The sequence below is a fragment of the Hylobates moloch genome, unplaced genomic scaffold (genome assembly GCF_009828535.3).
Source record: "Hylobates moloch isolate HMO894 unplaced genomic scaffold, HMol_V3 SCAFFOLD_1, whole genome shotgun sequence".
NCBI classification, from domain to species: Eukaryota; Metazoa; Chordata; class Mammalia; order Primates; family Hylobatidae; genus Hylobates; species Hylobates moloch.
Window position 1 is genome coordinate 177712423 of NW_026652276.1, and position 19467 is coordinate 177731889.

Below are 19467 nucleotides of genomic sequence, written 5' to 3' on the forward strand. Positions count from 1 at the left end.
TCTCTGAAATTTTTTAGTCATTCTCAAAATTGTTTTGATTGTATAATATTTTTATACTTAAATATTTAAAGTATTACATATAAAATAAAACACAGATAATGAATGAAATTTGTTTTGGCATAAGATTCTTATAAATGATGGTTTCTAAATATTCCATTATAGTATTGATTTCATATGCATAAAAAAGAAAGCTGCAGGCCTAGTGTACCTCTTTCTAATATACCAGCCAGAATTACTCATCTGACAACATAATAATAATTCTAAATAATTGAATCAGACTGAAAGAAACAACAGTATTCTGAGAGATCTCAGAAATCCGAAGAAAATAGTTCAGATATTTTATCAATATTTCATAAATGAGTCCATTAAGTTTCTGAGGAAGATTGTGACATTCTTAGAATCCTAAAGAAAGTTAACAATTAGCCATGACTAAACTCACGGACTGTGTCCTAACCCTGTTAAAGAATTCTTACCTCTCCTTGCCTTCATTGCTACTCAGTGGTAAAGTTTTTCTCCCTAAAATTTTAAAAATCTGAGCAGAAGTGATTAAGAACAACTTTTAAGAAAGACAAAAAAAGCAAGTCAGACTTTCCACTTTCTTGTATTTATCAATGGAATTTCCAACACTAGCAATATGTGAAAACATTGAGTTGATTATGTATTCGTTTTGCAGGGAAGGTAGATATATGCATACATACAAATAAATACAGCAATAAGCCCTCTGTCAAATATAGGAGAAGATTTTTTGAATTAAATGTATTACATTTGTAATAATGGTCTTATTTGCATAAATTTATTAGTCCCACTATGCAACCAAATAAATTATATATGCAAAAATCCAAAGAAAATAGTGATAATCATAAATATTTAGGGGACATAAAATATAAAAATAAATATATTGTTTTCTTTGTACTTAAAAGTTTTCTATTTTCTTCTGAAATAACTTGAAAGTGTAACTATTTCTTCCAAATACAAATATTCTCCTCTTTTTTCCTTGATTATAAGTGTTTATAATGAAAATCTACAAACCTAAAATAGAAGTTATTCAGAGATTTATATTCAGACTCTAGATGAAACGTGTTAAGAATAGTTCTGTATATCCTATTGATAGTTCTCAAAGATACAATATTGTGATCAGCAGATTAATTTTAAAAAAGCAACTACAACAAAATTCTCATGTTCTACCTTAATAATTAAAAATCCTATAAACACAATTTGTCCAACTTCTGTAACTGTTAAATCTATTTTAAATAATGTGGACTACCAGAAAGAAGAGTCACAATAAATAAAGGGCTATCTCCTACTATAAACAAGTAGATATGTAATATTGAATATGGAATCAGCCTTATACTAGATATGAGATAGGTATGGGAAAAGTCTGTGGTAGAGTCCTTGCTTAAAGAACTTACAAAATACTTGAAGTGGAACTAATGTACATGAAACAATGAACATATGAAACTATATATTGAAAATTAAAATATGTTTCACAAACTATGTGTACACCTATTTACATGTACAAATTTTTGCAGTGCTTCTCTTTGTTCAAATAATTTTACCAGTGGAATATAGAGAACACATCTTTCCCCATTTTCTCATGAATATTTTTGTTACTCTGCTTTCCTTTATAGCTAGAGATCTCAAAGGCAAATGCCCACCTGGCTTTCAGCTTATAGTAGCTAAATGGATAAATGCATGTATCATTCTCAACCTTTTTCTTGTATGTATACTTATAAATATATATATTTGCATGTATGTATATATAATAATATAATATATTGTAATATGTAAAATATTTCCTGTAAAATATGGTAGTGGTAAAAATTATAAAGCTAAAAATAGAAGCCATAATTTTACAATTTATATTTTTTCCTTTACTTCCTGCCTTTTTTATACACATGTGCACACACACTAAAAGTTGAAAGTACACTGTATTATAGTTCAGATACATATCTTTAATATGGTATAAATTGTCCAATAAATACATTTTCCTTTTATATCAAAAGCTCTTCAAAAATATAAATGTAATGACTGGTTCTTATTACATTGTATAGATGTTTAATTATTTACTTCAACCACTTTCTAATTGATTGGCATTTATGTCACCTCCCCCTTTCCAGTATTATAAACAATGCTGCAATGAAAAAATGCTGCCTTAATGTTTATTATTCCCTTACAATATATTTACAGAAGTAAAATTGGTGAGTAAAAGGAAAAGGATACTTTGGACGTTCCTTAAACATCTTCTCAAATTTCTTATCAGAGAAGTTCTGCTACTTTGCACTCCCAAACTAAGAAATTGTTTTTCATTCATTTTTCACTATGGAAATTTTAAATCACATAATTTTCAGGAAAAGATATTGTAACTTAGTTCAGAAGCCAAATTTTATATCATGTTGCTCTAAGTATTATCTCTTTGATTAATTATCGGGTTGATATTTTGTCCAATATTTAGTAATTTAATTGCCTCCTAAGCATCCTGGTGGTGAGGGAGAGATTCCTGCCTGTCCTGGGGTTATAGCGAGGGCTGAGCACATTGCACCTGACACTGGGCAGATGACATCAACAGCAGCTTATAAGTCACATATGCTCAAAGTTTGGGGGAACAGGACCACCACACATGATACAGAGCCACACGGGGGTTGTGCTGGGGAAAACTGAACAACCAGAGGCTGTGCAAGGCTGGGTTTTTAGTATCAAAAGTTGGAGCGCCCCTAGGTCCTACAGGAAGACTTGATTGGCTCCACTGAATAGTTCCTCAGACTGGCAGGAAACGGAAACCCCTGACCCCCTTGATAAAGAGGATTGTTTGGCAAGGGGACCTGATCCATCAGAGCAGAGTCGGGGAGGGGGGCCCAGGGGCAGGGGGAACTTGTGGTTCGACTCTCCTGATTTTACCAGAAAATTAGGCAGCATCTAATATTGAGTCTTAACTATAGCCTTTAGACCACAATTAGCTCTGTTTCTTTCCTTCCAGTGACTTATTTACTTAATATGCAGGACAATAGATTATTTTTATTTTGTTTGTTTTGTTTTGCTGCAACACAGAGTATATAAAAGGGACCAGAGTATATACAAAGCTAGGGCCGGAATATGTTGGGCCCAGTAGACAAATAAATAGTCTAAGTTTAATTTGATAGGGAAGATTGGCATCTTGAAATCAGCAAAAATGTAGCTTCATTTATGAATTTTTTTAAAAAAATTGTTTGCTTCAAAGTTGAATTCTGAAGGAAGCATAATCATAATGAATGAATAAGATGCACAAAAGTTTGAATAAATAGGTTGGATCACCTTTGCTTGAGAGTATACTGCTGTTCTCAAATGTGGTATGTTAAATAAAGAGGTACTGAGGCAAAATATGGTGAGCTACTCCATGTGATTTGGATAAGTTATGGCTAAGAGTCACTTAACATTTCTCCAATATCAATTATATGAACATTTTATGAGAAAACTAATTTTTTTCAGATCAGCCAACTCTTAAAATAGAAAGAATTAAAACAATTATGCCATCTCTTCTGCTTCTCATGGAAGACCAAAAGAAAGTAAAACTGTCACCCTCAGGACAAGTGTCAGCCATCCTAACTGCTGGAACATCCGTAGAACTAAACAGATCCTACAAAGTGGGCCTTAACACTGAATTTCTCCTTTCTCATATAAGATGGCTTTTTCTATTTTATTATTTTGACAGTGCAATTACATAGGATTCATTTTCTTTTCTTTTCTTTTTTTTTTTTTTTTTTTTTTTTGAGACGGAGCCTTACTCTGTCGCCCAGGCTGGAGTACAGTAGCACAATCTCGGCTCACTGCAACCTCTGCCGCCCAGGTTCAAGTGATTCTCCTGCCTCAGCCTCCCAAATAGCTGGGATTACAGGTGCCTGCCACCACGCCTGGCTAATTTTTGTAGTTTTTTAGTAGAGACTGGGTTTCACTATGTTGGCCAGGCTGGTCTTGAACTCCTGACCTCGAGATTAACCCGCCTCGGCCTCCCAAAGTGTTCATTTTTTCATTATAAGCCTTGTTTAGGAATTTATTGAGCATAAAGCTATGGAAATAGAGTAAAGCTCAGATTGAATCTCTTCTGAAATCACAATTTCTTCCTGGTAAATTCTGGTGAAAATGTGGATTTATTTACTCAGTAACAAAGGAAGTTTTTATTCTCAGGGTTAGTTCCACAGAAACATTATCATTTCTCCTGACAGATTGCTTGGGTATTGTGTTCCTGCTAAGGAATTGACATTAGGCTTTGCTTCCAGCTGGAGGTAGCTTAGCACATTTTCTTATCCACTCTTAATGAAACAAAATTAAAGGAATGAATAATTGATTCCATGAGAGCGAAGACATTCACAATATTCAAGGATAGGAGGATAGATGGTAATATTAATGTGAAACATAGGCATACAAATGTAAAATGTATGTGAACTGGCAGTAGAAAAATAAGCAAGGGGAAATGGATTCAATAAAGGAGTAAGGATTTATATTGATTTTCTAGAATATTTTCTTGACAATTAGAGTGATGATCAAAGGTAGAAAGAACAAGGATGTGAAAGTCAAGAGAAAAACGATGAGTTCTCAGCTTTTTTGTATGCTAGACAACCTACGGCAAGTTTCTAACCCTCCTTAGCAGTCTCATCTGCTTTGTCATAAAAATGGTATGAATAGTACATAACTCAAAATGTTGTGGAGGTGGTTAAAGAAAGGCAATGCAAAAAAAGCTACGAGATAGTGTCAGACACATAGGAGAAACTTTGCAAGTGTTATTTTATCTTTTCTTCCATCCCTGAAGATGACACTGAAGAGAATGAGAAAAATCAAATACACTAAACGTAAAATAATATTGGCACAAACAACAAAAGTCAAATAAAATCCATCTATTCAAAGTCATGTGTTTTGAGATGTTTTGACAAAAGATCAATACATCCTATATAATAGAAAATTAGATGAAAATAAATAAAAGCAGCTCACTTTTTGCTTAAAGCATAATTTCAGTGGGATATTTGAATCTTCTTAGCCCAGTTATTAACACCATGAAATACATTTTTGTCCATTCCAGATAGTAGTAATTATTTTTAATAGAGTAATGAAAATAACCAAAAATAACTGTACTAAATAACTCTTCAATGAAAAAAAAGCCCCTGATATATATAGGAAAGTAGAAGCTGTTGAATTATATTGAATACCTCCTTCACCAAAGGCAAATTGATTTTGATGAGAACAGGTTCAGCCTGTAGTGTAAAAATAATCTGGCATCTGGATTTTATTTATGTACCTAAAATGACTCAGCAAATGTAGAACTTTTCTCTCTAAATCAGTTTTCAACTCCCTCCAAAATAGTGGTTAGTATAATAATTATTACATAATCAGGCATATAAGGCACTTTGTTCTATATAGATACGCATACCAAGATATGTAAATATTAAGCCAGTTACTTATTCATTTAACAGATATATATGCAATTCATATTTGGATTATAATGCTAAAAGCTATAATAGTAAAAGATGCAATAATCTCATCTTTATAATGTTTGAAAAAGATAGATATAAACATACATAAAAGTATATGCAGTAATAGAAAAATGGAGATTATACTGACAAAACAAATATAATGTTTCCTAACTAATTAGTTGTGGCTACAGATTGAACCATGCATTATAACTTGTGGGCTGCCTAAGCCAAAAGCATTTTCTCTCCTTGGTCTTGACTGAGAAATGCTGGCTTCCAATACCTTTTTTCATATCTTGGTAGTTTCTCTTTTATTATTTGGTTGCAACTTCTCCCATCACTCTTCTCTAAAACTGAATGGGGAAAGGAGGGACTGGAGTGTGCTACTCTCAAACCTATACCTTCTGATTCTAAACCAAGTGAACTGGCATAAACCACACAGGAGACTCACTGCCAAGTCACTTCTTTGGAGAAAAATATGGGCTTCACTCTAGCTTTCCCTTATATTAGCTGTATTGCCTGGAGTGTTTAACCTCTCAAAGCCTCATGTTCCTCATATGCAAAATACAGGGCTTTTTTTTTTTTTTTTCTGTTTGCTCTTTTATTTTAAAATCCAATGAGATAATGTAATTTTAAAGGCATTTTCTTAGAATACAATATGCATATGTCATTTTACCCAGCCCATTTCCCTTCATCCCTACCCTCTGTCACTGCTCAATCATTGTTGTAACTACTATAACACAAATGTCTTGCACATTTTGCTGCCAGAATAATGTCTACATATGTTGTGTGCACAAGTTTCTGAGTATGATTTTCATCCTTGTATTAGTTTTCTATCACTGCATAACAAATTTAATGAGTTAAAACAACACATATTCACTATCTTATCATTTTCATGGGTCAATAACCCAGGCGTGGCTTAACTGGGTTCCCTGATCATGAACTTACAAACTATAATCTATGTTAGTTGTGCTGTATCCCTTTCTGGAGCTTGGGAGACCTCTTCCAAACTCATGTGGTTGTTGGTAGGATAGGATTCAGTTTCTTGTAGATGTGGAACTGAATTCCCCATACTCTTGCTGTCAGCCAGGGACCACTGAGCCCCAAGTGGTCTCTCTCAATTTATTGCTATGAGGTCCACTAACACATGACAGCTTACTTCTTGAAGGCCAGGAGTAAATCTCTCACTCTAACCTCTTAATATGGAATCCAATATAAAATAATTATGGTAGTGGCTATCCATCACCTTTGCCAGATCTTATTGATTAGAAGCAAGTCGCAAGTTCTGCCTTCACTCAAAGGGAAGGGATTATGCCAGGAAGTGGCTCATTGGAAATCATGATAGAGTATTTCTGCCACAAACCCATATTAAGTCAAGAAATCCAACAAAAGACACTATATTTAATTTTGAATTAGAATAGTATTTTTCTTCCTACTTACATTTTATATAAGGAAAACTGACATTTATTTTGTCAAGCACGTCATAGCTTTACACTAATATAAGTTTACACCATTTTATTTCCATCATCATAGAGTTTCATAAGTGTCTCTCAAAAAAAGAATTTTCTTTAACACCATAGTGAATGACCTCACCCCACGTCCTGGCCTGCCATCAATTTAGTATCAAGGCCAAACCTATAAAGTGACCCTATTTTCCAGTTTTGTGACATCCAGTTTCATATCAAATAATCATTTTGTTTTGAACCCTAAGTACTGCTAAATGAAGTAAATTTCCTTTTCATTGCCTTTTATGGAAGTATACTGCAAACCCTTCAGATTTAGTCTTTATGCTTCTAATTTTGCAATTGTCTTATATAAGCTAAAATGAAGAAAAAAGAAAATCTTTATGTCATTACATGAATGAAGAATGCATTTGTGAATGTGGCAGTCCTGACAAATTTTCTTGGTAAGAATTATTCCAAGTCTATAAGGAGGAGAAAATCCTATGTGCTTTGAGTAAAATTATTTTAACAGCATGCATCATCTGTCATTTGAAAAGTGTGTTCCACAAAGCCAGAATACCAGTGTCATTTTGTGTATTTTTTTACTTGTCTTCCGTATTTCCCATGCCAATGGTCATTTCAGTCATATGGCAGGCCATCTTGGACTCACCTCATGCAATATACTGTGAATATGGACAGGCTTTTGTACATTCTTTGAACTGTACATAACATTTTAATATTAATATTATTTAGATTACATTAGAAAAGAGGTGTGAATGCAAGTTCATGGAAATGTGAGATGAATTGTTCTCTTCAAATTTTTCATGTACATAAAGGATGTATATTTAAAACTAGAAAAAGTCCAGGCGCGGTGGCTCACACCTGTAATTCCAGAATTTTGGGAGGCCAAGGCAGGCATCAACTGAGGTCAGGAATTTGAGACCAGCCTGGCCAACATGGCAAAAACCCCTGTCTACCAAAAATACACAAAATTAGCTGGGCGTGATGGCAGAAGCCTGTAATCCCAGCTACTAGGGAGGCCGAGGCAGGAGAATAGCTTGAGCCTGGAGGCAGAGGTTGCAGTGGGCCAAGATCGCACCACTGCACTCCAGCCTGGGAGACACAGCGAGACTCCATCTCAAAAGAAAATAAATTAAAAAAAATAAAAATAAAACTAGAAACAAAAGGATGCTGAACAGCAGTTTTCGTGCCTGGAGCAATTGGCTGGATAAGAAAAAGCTAATAGGAATAAGTGAATTTATTATTGGAATACTCAGGATTAGAGTTGTTTTAAACTTGGCATGAGTGTGCTGTTTCCATTTTGATGTTGCTGAAAACAATAAGGTATGGATTGTTATTAAGGTGATTGATGTACATTGTTGTGTTTATAGGAATGTTTTTTAAATACTGACCAATAATTAGATAAATAGTGAAAATTCTTTAGGTCTTCATGTTTGAGAATTAATGAACAAACTGTTGCATTTGATGGGACAAAAAGGGAAATAACTATGAATTTTTAATAAAATTTGGTTTACTTTCTTAAACACTTTTATGTATAATTTATAACACAGAGATAAGTAAGTGAAATAATATAAAATTAAATTCTCACAGCCTTACTCAAGAATGTAAGTAATGTGTAAACTACATAAAAATAAATTTAATGAACTATCCTTTGGGGACTTTTCTATTATTCTTGGTACTTTATAGGCATTATTATTTCTATCATCTGTCTTCTTCTTTAGCCCAACCAATGATATGACTGAACTACACAATATATTTTTATTCTAGGATAACTTTATTATAAAAAAGCAACACAGTTGATTTAAACTATTCATAAGATACAGTATGTTCATTAATACAAATTTTGCTTTCCCTTGATGCTTAGATACAGGATATGACGGTATTGAAATTAAACAAGTATTTTAATTTTATCCAAATGTAATGTTCTAATTATAACCTCATAATATTTTAATATATATTTTAATGTTGAAAATAAAACATACTTTGTGATACTTTAAAATGCCAGAGCTTTCATTGTAACAGATTAATAAACACATAAAATTAGATTTAATCTGTAAATTTAAATGCAAATGTAAAGATTTTTCCTTAGTATGCTCATGTTTGTTTTGTGCATAGCTTATTTTTAAAGTGACTCCAAAGTAGCAAATTTATCAAATACTTATAATGTGCATAGAGACTTAAATTGCAATTCTGAGGTTAGTAGAGGTAATGCATTTTCTTAGTGGTTTTGCTATTTTTATCATTGAATTTCTCTTTTCTATAAATATCCCAACCTTTGAAGGTTTTCTAAATTTTAAACTTCTCTGTAAGACTTTCTTAACCACAGATATGCTTATATATTGTGAAATTAACATAATTTATGACTTTCTTTTTTAGTAAAGCACTTATGTTATCTGGAGTAACTATTGGTTTACATGTCTCTGTATGCTGTCATACTGTGAACACAAGAACAAGACCATTTTCATGGCATCTGAAGAAGCATTTCATCAATGTTTTGAGATGAAACAAAAGCAGAGAGATGACATTATGTTGATAAAAATTTGTCAAAAGTTGAAAAACAATGATACTGTACACATAACTTGTCAAGGGTCATTTATTTCTAGGAATTTCAGTTCAAAATTAATGTTGCTTCTTGAGCTTAGAAAAATTCTATTGGTATTCTGCTTTCTAGATTTGAGGAGTGGTGTTAGATTTTTAGAGAAATATTTTTATTCATTTTATCTGTATTTGAAATATAAAACATTACAGTACAACTGCAGAAATGTGAAATCAAAATATCCAAATTCAACTCTTTAAAATTATATAAATTCAATTTATTTTCATGACATTCAAATCAGGGTAGAAGCAGCTACTATAAAATAAACAAACAAAGGTTATTTTTCCTGGGTCTATTTATTTTCTAATGTTCTATTCTTCAAAAATTTCTTAATCTTCCTATGCAACTTAATTGTCTACATGAGAAACAATAGCAGCTGGGCACAATGGCTCATACCTGTAATCCCAGAACTTTTGGAAGGCTGAGGCAAAAGGGTCACTTGAGCCTAGGAGGTTGAAACCAGCCTGGGCAATATAGCCAGACTTGGTGTCTACTAAAAATAAAAAAAAATTAGGTGGGCATCCTGGCATGTAATAGTCCCAGCTACTCAGGAGGCTAAGGTGGGAGGATCCCTGAGCCCATGAGTTTGAGGCTGCAGTGAGCTATGATCACACCATTGCACTCCAGCAAGGGCAACAGAGTGAAATTTTGTCTCAAAACAAAAAACAATAGCAGCAATGTCAACAAGAGGAACAGTAATTGTTGAAAATTAACTATATGACTGAAATTTTCTATGTATATAGTCTCATTTCTCACAGGATTGTCATGATTGTGTTACTCTATTTACCAAAAACATGAGGCTTATGAAGTATATTTCAAAAGCATTTTGAGTATTTGAATTCACTATTGTGAGACTATACATTACAAAATTAAATAATTATTGTGCCTGTGCTACTTTATTGAGATGGTTATAATTACAGTTTCTCATCACTGATTCTTTACCACAGGGTTTTAGAATGTGCTCAGCTACTAGAAATCAAATAACTCTAAGGACCCAACTACTTCAACTTCAAGACAGTGTCATTTGCAGAATGAAACCATAACCAACTTTTTTAAGTTCTTCATGCCAGTGAATAGATTTTGAAGTTCTGCAACTACACTTTTTTGTTTGTTTTCTGTTTTTGTCTCCTATGTTGGCAAGGCTGGTCTTGAACTCCTGGCCTCAAGCAATCCTCCCACCTTGGCCTCCCAAAGTGCTGGGATTACAGGCATGAGCCACCACACTCAGCCTGCAACTACACTTTTAGCCATACCTTTATAAGGTATAGCAATCTTAAGTCTATTTGTGGATTCTAAGTTCTGATATGGACTTGCTGGGGGGGAAAAAAAGTATTTTTAAAGGTATTCAAATAGAAGGAAAACCCCAAAATACGTGTCTAAAGTATTAGTGCTATATAGGATCTGTTCCCATATTTGTAACCCATTCATTTCTATAAAAGGAATTCTGCAAAAGGATTTTCTTGTTTTATTTTTACAACGATGTCAATCTTTCTAATTTTTATAGCTTAAAAATTCAAGATTGCCCAATAGTCACGTTAGATTTAAAATAATTAACATGCGTTGCTTTCATTAAAACAGGGGTTTTCAACCTTGGCTCTACAGACATTTTGGCCTAGAAAATCCTAGGAAGATATCCTGTGCATTGTAGGATGTTTGGCAGCATTCCTGGCCTCTACCCAATAAATGCCAGTAGCATCGTTCCACGGTGACTACCAAAAATATTTCTAGACATGGACCAACATACCCTGGGAGGAAAAGTCACCACCATTTGAGAGCCACTGCTTTAAAAGGAAAGAGTTCAAGCCTGTAATTCCAGCACTGTGAGAGGCCGAGGCAGGAGGATTGCTTCAGCTTAGGAGTTTGAGACCAGCTTGGACAACATAGTGAGACCTTGTCTCTACAAAAAATAAAAAGAATAGAGCTATTCAAATATTTCATTATTTGTCGTGATTAGTACGTGTTTGTTTCTTGCCTTTCAAAATAATGGTCTTAAAACCACTACGTATTAAAGTGTACTCATGCGCCACATAATGTTTTGGTCAATGATGAACCATATATGCAACAATGTCCCATAAGATTACAGTACATACATTCACTGTATTTTTTCTTTGTTTAGGTATATTAGTGCTCTATATACTTGCTAATTTTTAGCTATTTTTTTAAAAACACAGAAACTAAAAATATCAACACTTATATTTGTCTCAATTAGATTTCTCACAATAATTATTCACCCTGGTCTTTTCATGTGGCTAATTCCAGAAGAACCTGTACTGCAAAGTAAGAAACAGTTTACTAAGATGTTCATCAGTCAAGAATAATTTTATCGTGTCTTGCAGAAAGTGTCAGGTTAATACACAAACAATGTTAGTTGATTAATTAAGGCTGAAAAATGAATAATAATTTATAAATTATGAGCATGTTTTCACTTTATAAATTACAATTGTTTGTATGATTGGATTGTGTCTTCTCAATTTTGAATAGTCATTACTGCTCTTCTATAAGTAAAATGTTCCTTAATTTCGTAAGTGAATTGGATGCTCTGGGAACACCCTCTCATAAAATTTTTAACAAAATACCTAGTCAAAAATTGGGAAGTCCTGGGTATATTACTGAATATGGCTGAATTCAAAAAATTACATGTTATATCAGGTCAATCATTGGAGAGTCTACCAAGGTCTCAGAAAATCCTATTTTATATTATTGAAATCAGAATAACATACTTTGGTTTTGGTGTTCATTTCCAAAATTCATGTTATATTTAGCTTCTGGGTACCAGACCTACTTTTTGTGCTCTCTGAAACTTGTGATAATTATTGTCCCTTCTGAAATTAGTACTAATAATTTGCTAATTGTTTAATACAGGTAATGGATTAGGAATTAGAATTGTGGGTGGTAAAGAAATCCCTGGACATAGTGGAGAAATTGGAGCCTATATTGCCAAGATACTTCCTGGGGGAAGTGCGGAACAGACAGGGAAGCTTATGGAAGGTAAGAATAAGGAATTTTACAGTAAAATAAAATGAAGGCACTCATATTAAATACATTTTAATTTAATATGCAAATGTTCTCATCCTTCTCTGTGTAGATAAACCTCTCTCCTTATGGTTAGTTGTGAAATTTTGGTATAGTAATGTAAAAGAAGATATGTCCACAAATATATTCATTTTATTTTCAATTGCATTGTCCTTTTGGCAGTTAGCTACAGAAGTAACATGTTTAAGAAACACTAGTTAGTCAAAACTTTTTTACTGACTGGAACAATTTTATTAAAAAACACTTTAGTTATCTCTGATAATGTTTCACAAACACCAAGAAAAATTATACTGGAATTAGAGCTACAAAAAAACATCAAATGATCCAGTACACACTAAGGTTGGGTAACCAGCAAACTGTGGATGGCCCACAGGCTTTACCCATCTGCTGCCTGCTTCTGTAAACACTGTTTTATTGGAACACAGTCATGATCATTAATTTACATATTGAGCCTGGGTGCTTTACCAAAACAATAGCAGAACTGCATTCATAACAGAGAATATATGGTCTGCAGCATCTAAAATATTTACTCCTGGCCCTTTACAGAAAACATTTGCCAACCCCTGTACTAGGTGTGGTCTATTTTTAGATACTAATCACCTCATTACATCAAAAGTGTTTTAAAGTAATGAACATTAGAGTAGGAGATAATGGGCCATAAAATATGTACTTAATCATTTTCATTCAGTAAAATATTAGACCTAGATTCTCAAAATACATAATGAAAATTTTCAATTGTCAATCAGATAGTATGGTCATTTCCATTCTCCAGATTCTCTAACATAAATATAGTTTGCAAGGTTTTGGTGATTTTTTTATAATGAGCATTGTCACAAAGTAAATGCAACCTTTTTATTTTCACTCTAAATATAATATTATTTGAAAAAAATGTTTTTCTGTCATTTCATAGTTTAATAAAATTTTGTCTGCTGTTGCTTAAAAACTTTAATCATGTTAAAAATGACTCACTGTGATTTTCTCAAATTAAATGTATTGGAACCTACCAAAAAATGTCCCTGGACATTTTGACAGACTATTAGAATAAACACAAATTAGAAGCAGTATTTATTCATCACAATGTTATGCTGGAGCCAGGTTGCTCCACATCAATCAGATATTCTGTACAAATCTCTTCCCAACTTCAAATTCAGTCACATCATGATGATAGCTTGAACTGGCTATAGTGACAGCATTTACAATGTGGAAATAGGCAAATGCTATAACTCAAACCTTTTTATTTGCTTGCTTGCTTGATTATTTGCTTTCAGAATGCCAGCTTACCAGCACATCACCAAATAAATAACTAAAAGCATATTGTTGGCCAGGCGTGGTGGCTCACACCTGTAATCCCAGCACTTTGGGAGGCCAAGGTGGGTGGATTGCTTGAGGCCAGCAGTTCAAGACTACCCTGGCCAACACGGAGAAACCCTGTCTCTACTAAAAAATGCATATATACAAAAATTACCCGGGCGTGGTGGCGGGAGCCTGTAATCCCAGCTACTCGGGAGGCTGAGGCACGAGAATGGCTTGAACGTGGGAGGCAGAGGTTGCAGTGAGCCGAGATCATGCCACTATACTCCAGCCTGGACAACAGACTGAGACTCTGTCACAAAAATAAATAAATAAATAAATAAATGCACGTTATTAAAAATATTCTAATGGCATTCATAAAAGAGGAGAAGTTAGGAGAGCTTGCCAGATAGCTCAATGAAAGGAAAGACTGTATGAATAAACAAATAACAGTTATAAGCAAAGTACTTGGTGCATATGCATTTTCTGACTATAACCCTTTCATGCCCAATTATAATTTTTGGTGTTACAGTCTAATCAGGATATATAAATTGAGACCCACTTTTAAGGATGAGAGTGATAGGATCACTTTCACATACTATACCCTGGAAGAAAATTGAACATGCTATTTTTATTTTAAAATAACATTTGCAATAACAACTGTGTCTAATATCACTTGGCAAAAATACTTGAATAATTTATAAATAAAATATCATATACTTTTTTGGATTAACACCATAAAAATCAACAAATACTACACATCAGCATGATTCTAAAGACAATATCAATGCAGTATATTCTATGATGAAGTGATGCTCTCTGCACTTTGTAGTCTACGTGTCCTTTATTAAGTTCATAAGTTTAATTTTAAAAATAGATATGATACTATCTCGAGAGAGAAAACGAAAGTAAATCTAAAATTATATCTGTGATTTTACAAGCTCTAAGACTGCTACTAAATCCCTCTTATTTTATTTCGGAACTAATGTTTTTGCAATTTATCTAATTGGTTTAAGTGAGAAATCATTAAAAACTATACGCATATGATTTAAGATTTTATTTTTATTAATTATGTTATTTATTCATTCCCTCAAAATTTTGCCAGGGTGTTAAGTGAGGCCTTTCTATGAGTATAAATCCTTTGATTGAAGTCCAGTTCTTGTATAATCCAAACCCATAATTTGTTATTTATGATTTCCAGCTTTATTTACTCTTACAACATAGCTCTTTAATAAACTACTTGTTAATACTTCTATTAGATTCATGATACTGTCTTGACTGTCAGTATTTAAATACTGTTTCTGAACATTAAATATTTTGGAGAATAATGTTAACATATGGTACATCATATCATTTCTCACCCTCATAAAGGTTATACCTGTATTCTACACTACCAGGTGACAATGATAAAGGTTTATTCCTTTAATATCCAAAGATTAACTAGCTAGAAGTTTACAAGTCCAAATAGGTATTCACAAGAATTCACCTTTTTTAGACCAGTACATTTACTGGTACGTATGTGTGGGGTGTGTGTGTGTGTATACTTGTTTTTGTCTATAGTTCTGTGTTTAATTTATACACTATATCCTTTATCCTCAACCCCTTATAGGTTATCCCAAAATCCCAAAGCAGTAGATTGGTTGAGATACAACCCTGATTTTTATGCCTGATTAGAGGCATTATCATGATGCCAATTATATATCACTGGAGGGTTTTTTTCCAATTAAAAAAATTCATCATTATTGATTTTTTAAATGTATTTGTTGAAGGCAATAAAGGTGTTGAACATTTCATAGTTTAAAGTTAATTCTTTCCTAAGGAAAAATTATACATATGTAAATAAATAAATGATGTGTTTATATAATTGGATTTTTCCACCTGTTTAGAGACTTTCAGGCAGACTTAGAAATTGATCATCTCTTTCATATATATCTTTGTTTTCTGTATTTCTGAATACAGAATTATATAGACTCTGCCCTTACAGATTCAATATCATCTTACAGTTTATTTAAACATGAATGACAACTTGGTTGGCAATAGAATTCTTAGAGTGTACTCTTTTCTACCCTAATCTACAAAGCTGTTGTTCGGAAAAGCTAGGTCTCCTGCTTTTCCTGAGTTTGTTCATTTCTCTTATCACAGACTTTTAAAAATATTTTGGTATAGCTTTTAGTTTTGTAGTTTAATTTTTATTTTTAATTGACAACAATACCTGTATAGATTCATGAGTTACAATGTGATGTTTCAATGCATGTGTACATTATGGAATGATCAAATCAGGCTACCTAGCATATAACAGGATTTTACGACATCAGATTCTAACATTTTAACACTTTTGCAGCACTCAGTGGCATAGACTCTGACTATGTTGGCTTTGGGAAAACAAGAGTATTTTCAAAATTCTTCTAGCTTTTGTTGTCTCGATGCATTCATTTAAAATATATTGAGCAATCATATAGGTTTTCTGATGCTCGTAAGCCAAGTGCTATTCTGAAAGTGCTGAGTGACTGCTCTGGTTATTTCACTGAAAAAAAGATTTTTATTCAATCTTTTTTTGAAAAATCTAGTTTCTAAACAAGTTAGTCTACCTTGTTACATAATGTAGGAGAATGTTATGTTTTAGAGAATTAGCAATAATTGCTGTTGAAAAATCATTAGATTATACTCAAGAAATTGGTTTTAAAACACTCCTAATTGTATGTGTGCCATCTCCTAAAATAAAAAATGCAGTTCAAGAACTTTACTATTAAAAATTTCCTGAACCAATTTTTTAGTTTTCAATCAATCTACAATAATTTTCTGAAAGAACTCAGAGAATCAAGTGCTTGAAGGATTATAATATCCCAAAATCTTAAAATTTATTTTCCAGTAACATTTAGTAAATATTCCTACACAAATACTGGACAGAGAATAATATTTTGCCACCTATTATTCTTTGTTTTAGTTGCATAAATTAGTCTTTTTTCCGTAAAAAAATGAAGACAAAAGATCTGGGGAATTTACAAATCTAAGTTTCTGAAGTGCTATTTCTTGCTATTTGATTTAGGATTACAATTTTAACAATTTTTTGACCAACAGTGTTGGGGCTGTGAGATGTTCAGCAATGTTGGAGTATTAAGGTATACAATGTTGTCTCTCATTTTGGTCTTTGTCATTGGTATTTATTGTTGAACTAGTTTGAGCATCTAAAAGTGTACTAGAATATAGGGACTTTGAATATATATTTACAACTTTCATTTTAAATCTTTACCCTAGATTGTTATATACCTTTTTATATTTAAGTTCTATATAACCAGCATCTTACCTAATAGGCTTAAAACAATAGCTGCTTCCTCTATAAATAACTGTATTTTCCCTTGACTGTTTTACTAGGTAAAACCTACTGATTACAATTTTAGGAAGTTTTGAATTTATTACATGCTTATTCTTTAAAAACAACTATCTGCATACGTTCAACTAAGATCGATGTTCCAACCCTCTCCAAATTTGGGAAATTCATAATAAAATTGTCAAGATCTCATGACAAATGGAAACTTCTTTTTCACTCTGATAAAGACCAGATTCAGGCCCGTCACAGTGGCTCACTCCTATAATCTCATTGCCTTGGGAGTCAAGGTGATCACTTGAGCCCAGGAGGGGGAGGTTGCAGTGAACTGAGATTGTGCCCCTGCACTGTGTTCCTTACCACTTTGTGCACACATCTGTTGTGTACCTTGACCTTGTCAGTTTTGTTTTCTCTATACTCAGTGTCCAGCACAATGCCAGTAGCAAAGATCCAAGCAATATATAAAGAAATAAGTGATTTTAAAAAAAACTTTGTTTTCAAAGTAGGATACTTATTAAGATGTCACTCCTCACAGGATTGTGTGAAGCAAATAAAACGATATGTGTGGTTTATACACTACTATTTGTAATTAATCATGTAAATTTAAGCATTTAAGGCAGCATCAATATTTCTAAGCCTTTTGATTATCTTTTTAAAATAGTATACAAAATGCAAAGTTACCTCTTGGCACATGTTCTCACAACCTTGAGCTTAACTGCTCATATATTTACATACATTTACTTTAGGTTTATTTTTTTCCTCAGTGTTACTTTGCTTTGAATTTAAATTCAGATCTCTGGGATGAGAGGACAGGGTTGTTACTGACAGAAAAACCCCTCCAATCTAGAACTACAGGACCAACTTCCTGTGCAATGACTGAGTATGAGAAGGAGATTTTTCTCTGCCAGTTCTTCTTTAGTCCAGAAGATCCAAAATATTGTCTTTATTCTGTGGTTGAGCAAGGGTGAGGACACAAAACAGAGGAGTTTTAGATCAGAAGTTAAAATCTCAACTCAAAATAGCAAGTACTATGTGGAAGTGTTTTCTGCCTGTTTGTGATTCGTTTGCACTTGATAGTGAATGTGTTTTGCTCTCAATCTTGTAAATTTTCATTGAAACAACTCAATAGTTGAATTTCTGCATTACACACACAGTAGGCACAAGGTTTGATGTTTAAAATGCATAAAACTGGACATGGTGTTCCTTCCTTAAGCTGAGCCTCTTCCCCAGTCAGCAAAATTGCCGTGTAAGACTCACATAGCTTGTTCCTACTTTTTTCTCATTTCACTTATTAAGATGCCCAGCGTATCACCTTACATCAGTGATTCCTTCTTTGATTCTAATGAGAGTGGAAGAGGATGACAGGCGCGTGGATGGGGGATGGAGTGTCTCAGCTTTCTCATGGTCTGATGCATGCTATTTAACACTTAATCAGGCGATGACCTGTAATTTTCATTAAAAAGGTTTGAATGTGCAAAAAAAAAAAAAAATAACTTTACAGAATAATATAGCAAACAGCCATGTACCTATCATACTGTTTTATTGTCTTACAATTTTACCATGTTTCTTTCGTATTTTAAAAAGAAATAGGACCCTATAAATTAGTTAAAGCTTCCTGTAGTCACCCCTCAACTCACAAACCTCTGTTACTATCCCAGGATAAAATATCAGACTTAATTCGGGTTATACTTTTGCTTACATTTCTTTACAGTGTTATGTATGTATCCACAACTACCTAAGATTCATTTTGCTTATTTGAAAAATTTTATTTAAAGAATATCTTGCCACACATTTAAATAAAATTTATCTTTAAATTTTATTTAAAGAATATCTTGCCACACATATTTAAAGAATATCTTGCCACATATTCTTTAAATTTTATTTAAAGAATATCTTGCCACATATTCTTTAAATTTTATTTAAAGAATATCTTGCCACATATTCTTTAAATTTTATTTAAAGAATATCTTTGTGCCACTTTTAAGTCACCTGAAGTTTTGGAGATTAATCAAAATGTAAATGTAACTCTAGTTCATTTATTTTCACTACTGGATAGAATTCTGTTACTATATGTCTCTACTACAGTTTAATTTAAGCATTCCCTGGTTATTTAGGACATTATAGCTTTGGTTTGCTTTATTTTTACTGCTTTAAACCATGCTATAATTAGTTTTTCATGTAGTCTCCTTGCGACCATGTGTAGGAGTTTATTCTACAATACAACTTAAATTTCTGTGTTATAATGACTATCAATCTTGTCAAATAATGTGGAAGAATGTTCTGTGGCTTCTTCAACTAGTTTTTTTTTTTCCAAATTTCTCTCCC

The 19467-nt window shown here is 32.9% G+C and overlaps 1 protein-coding gene across 9 annotated transcripts in view; it reads left to right on the plus strand.

The window, feature by feature from the left end:
• PCLO (piccolo presynaptic cytomatrix protein) overlaps nucleotides 1-19467 on the plus strand; it is a 402967-nt gene that overhangs the window by 268484 nt on the left and 115016 nt on the right. For all 9 annotated transcript variants that reach the window (XR_004371190.2, XM_032761204.2, XM_032761205.2 and 6 more), the window contains exon 10: nucleotides 12357-12482. Coding sequence is in view for 8 of the 9 variants with exons in the window: in XM_032761204.2 (XP_032617095.1) it covers nucleotides 12357-12482 (126 nt within the window). In the remaining variant the exon portion in view is untranslated. The remainder of the gene's footprint in view (nucleotides 1-12356; nucleotides 12483-19467) is intronic.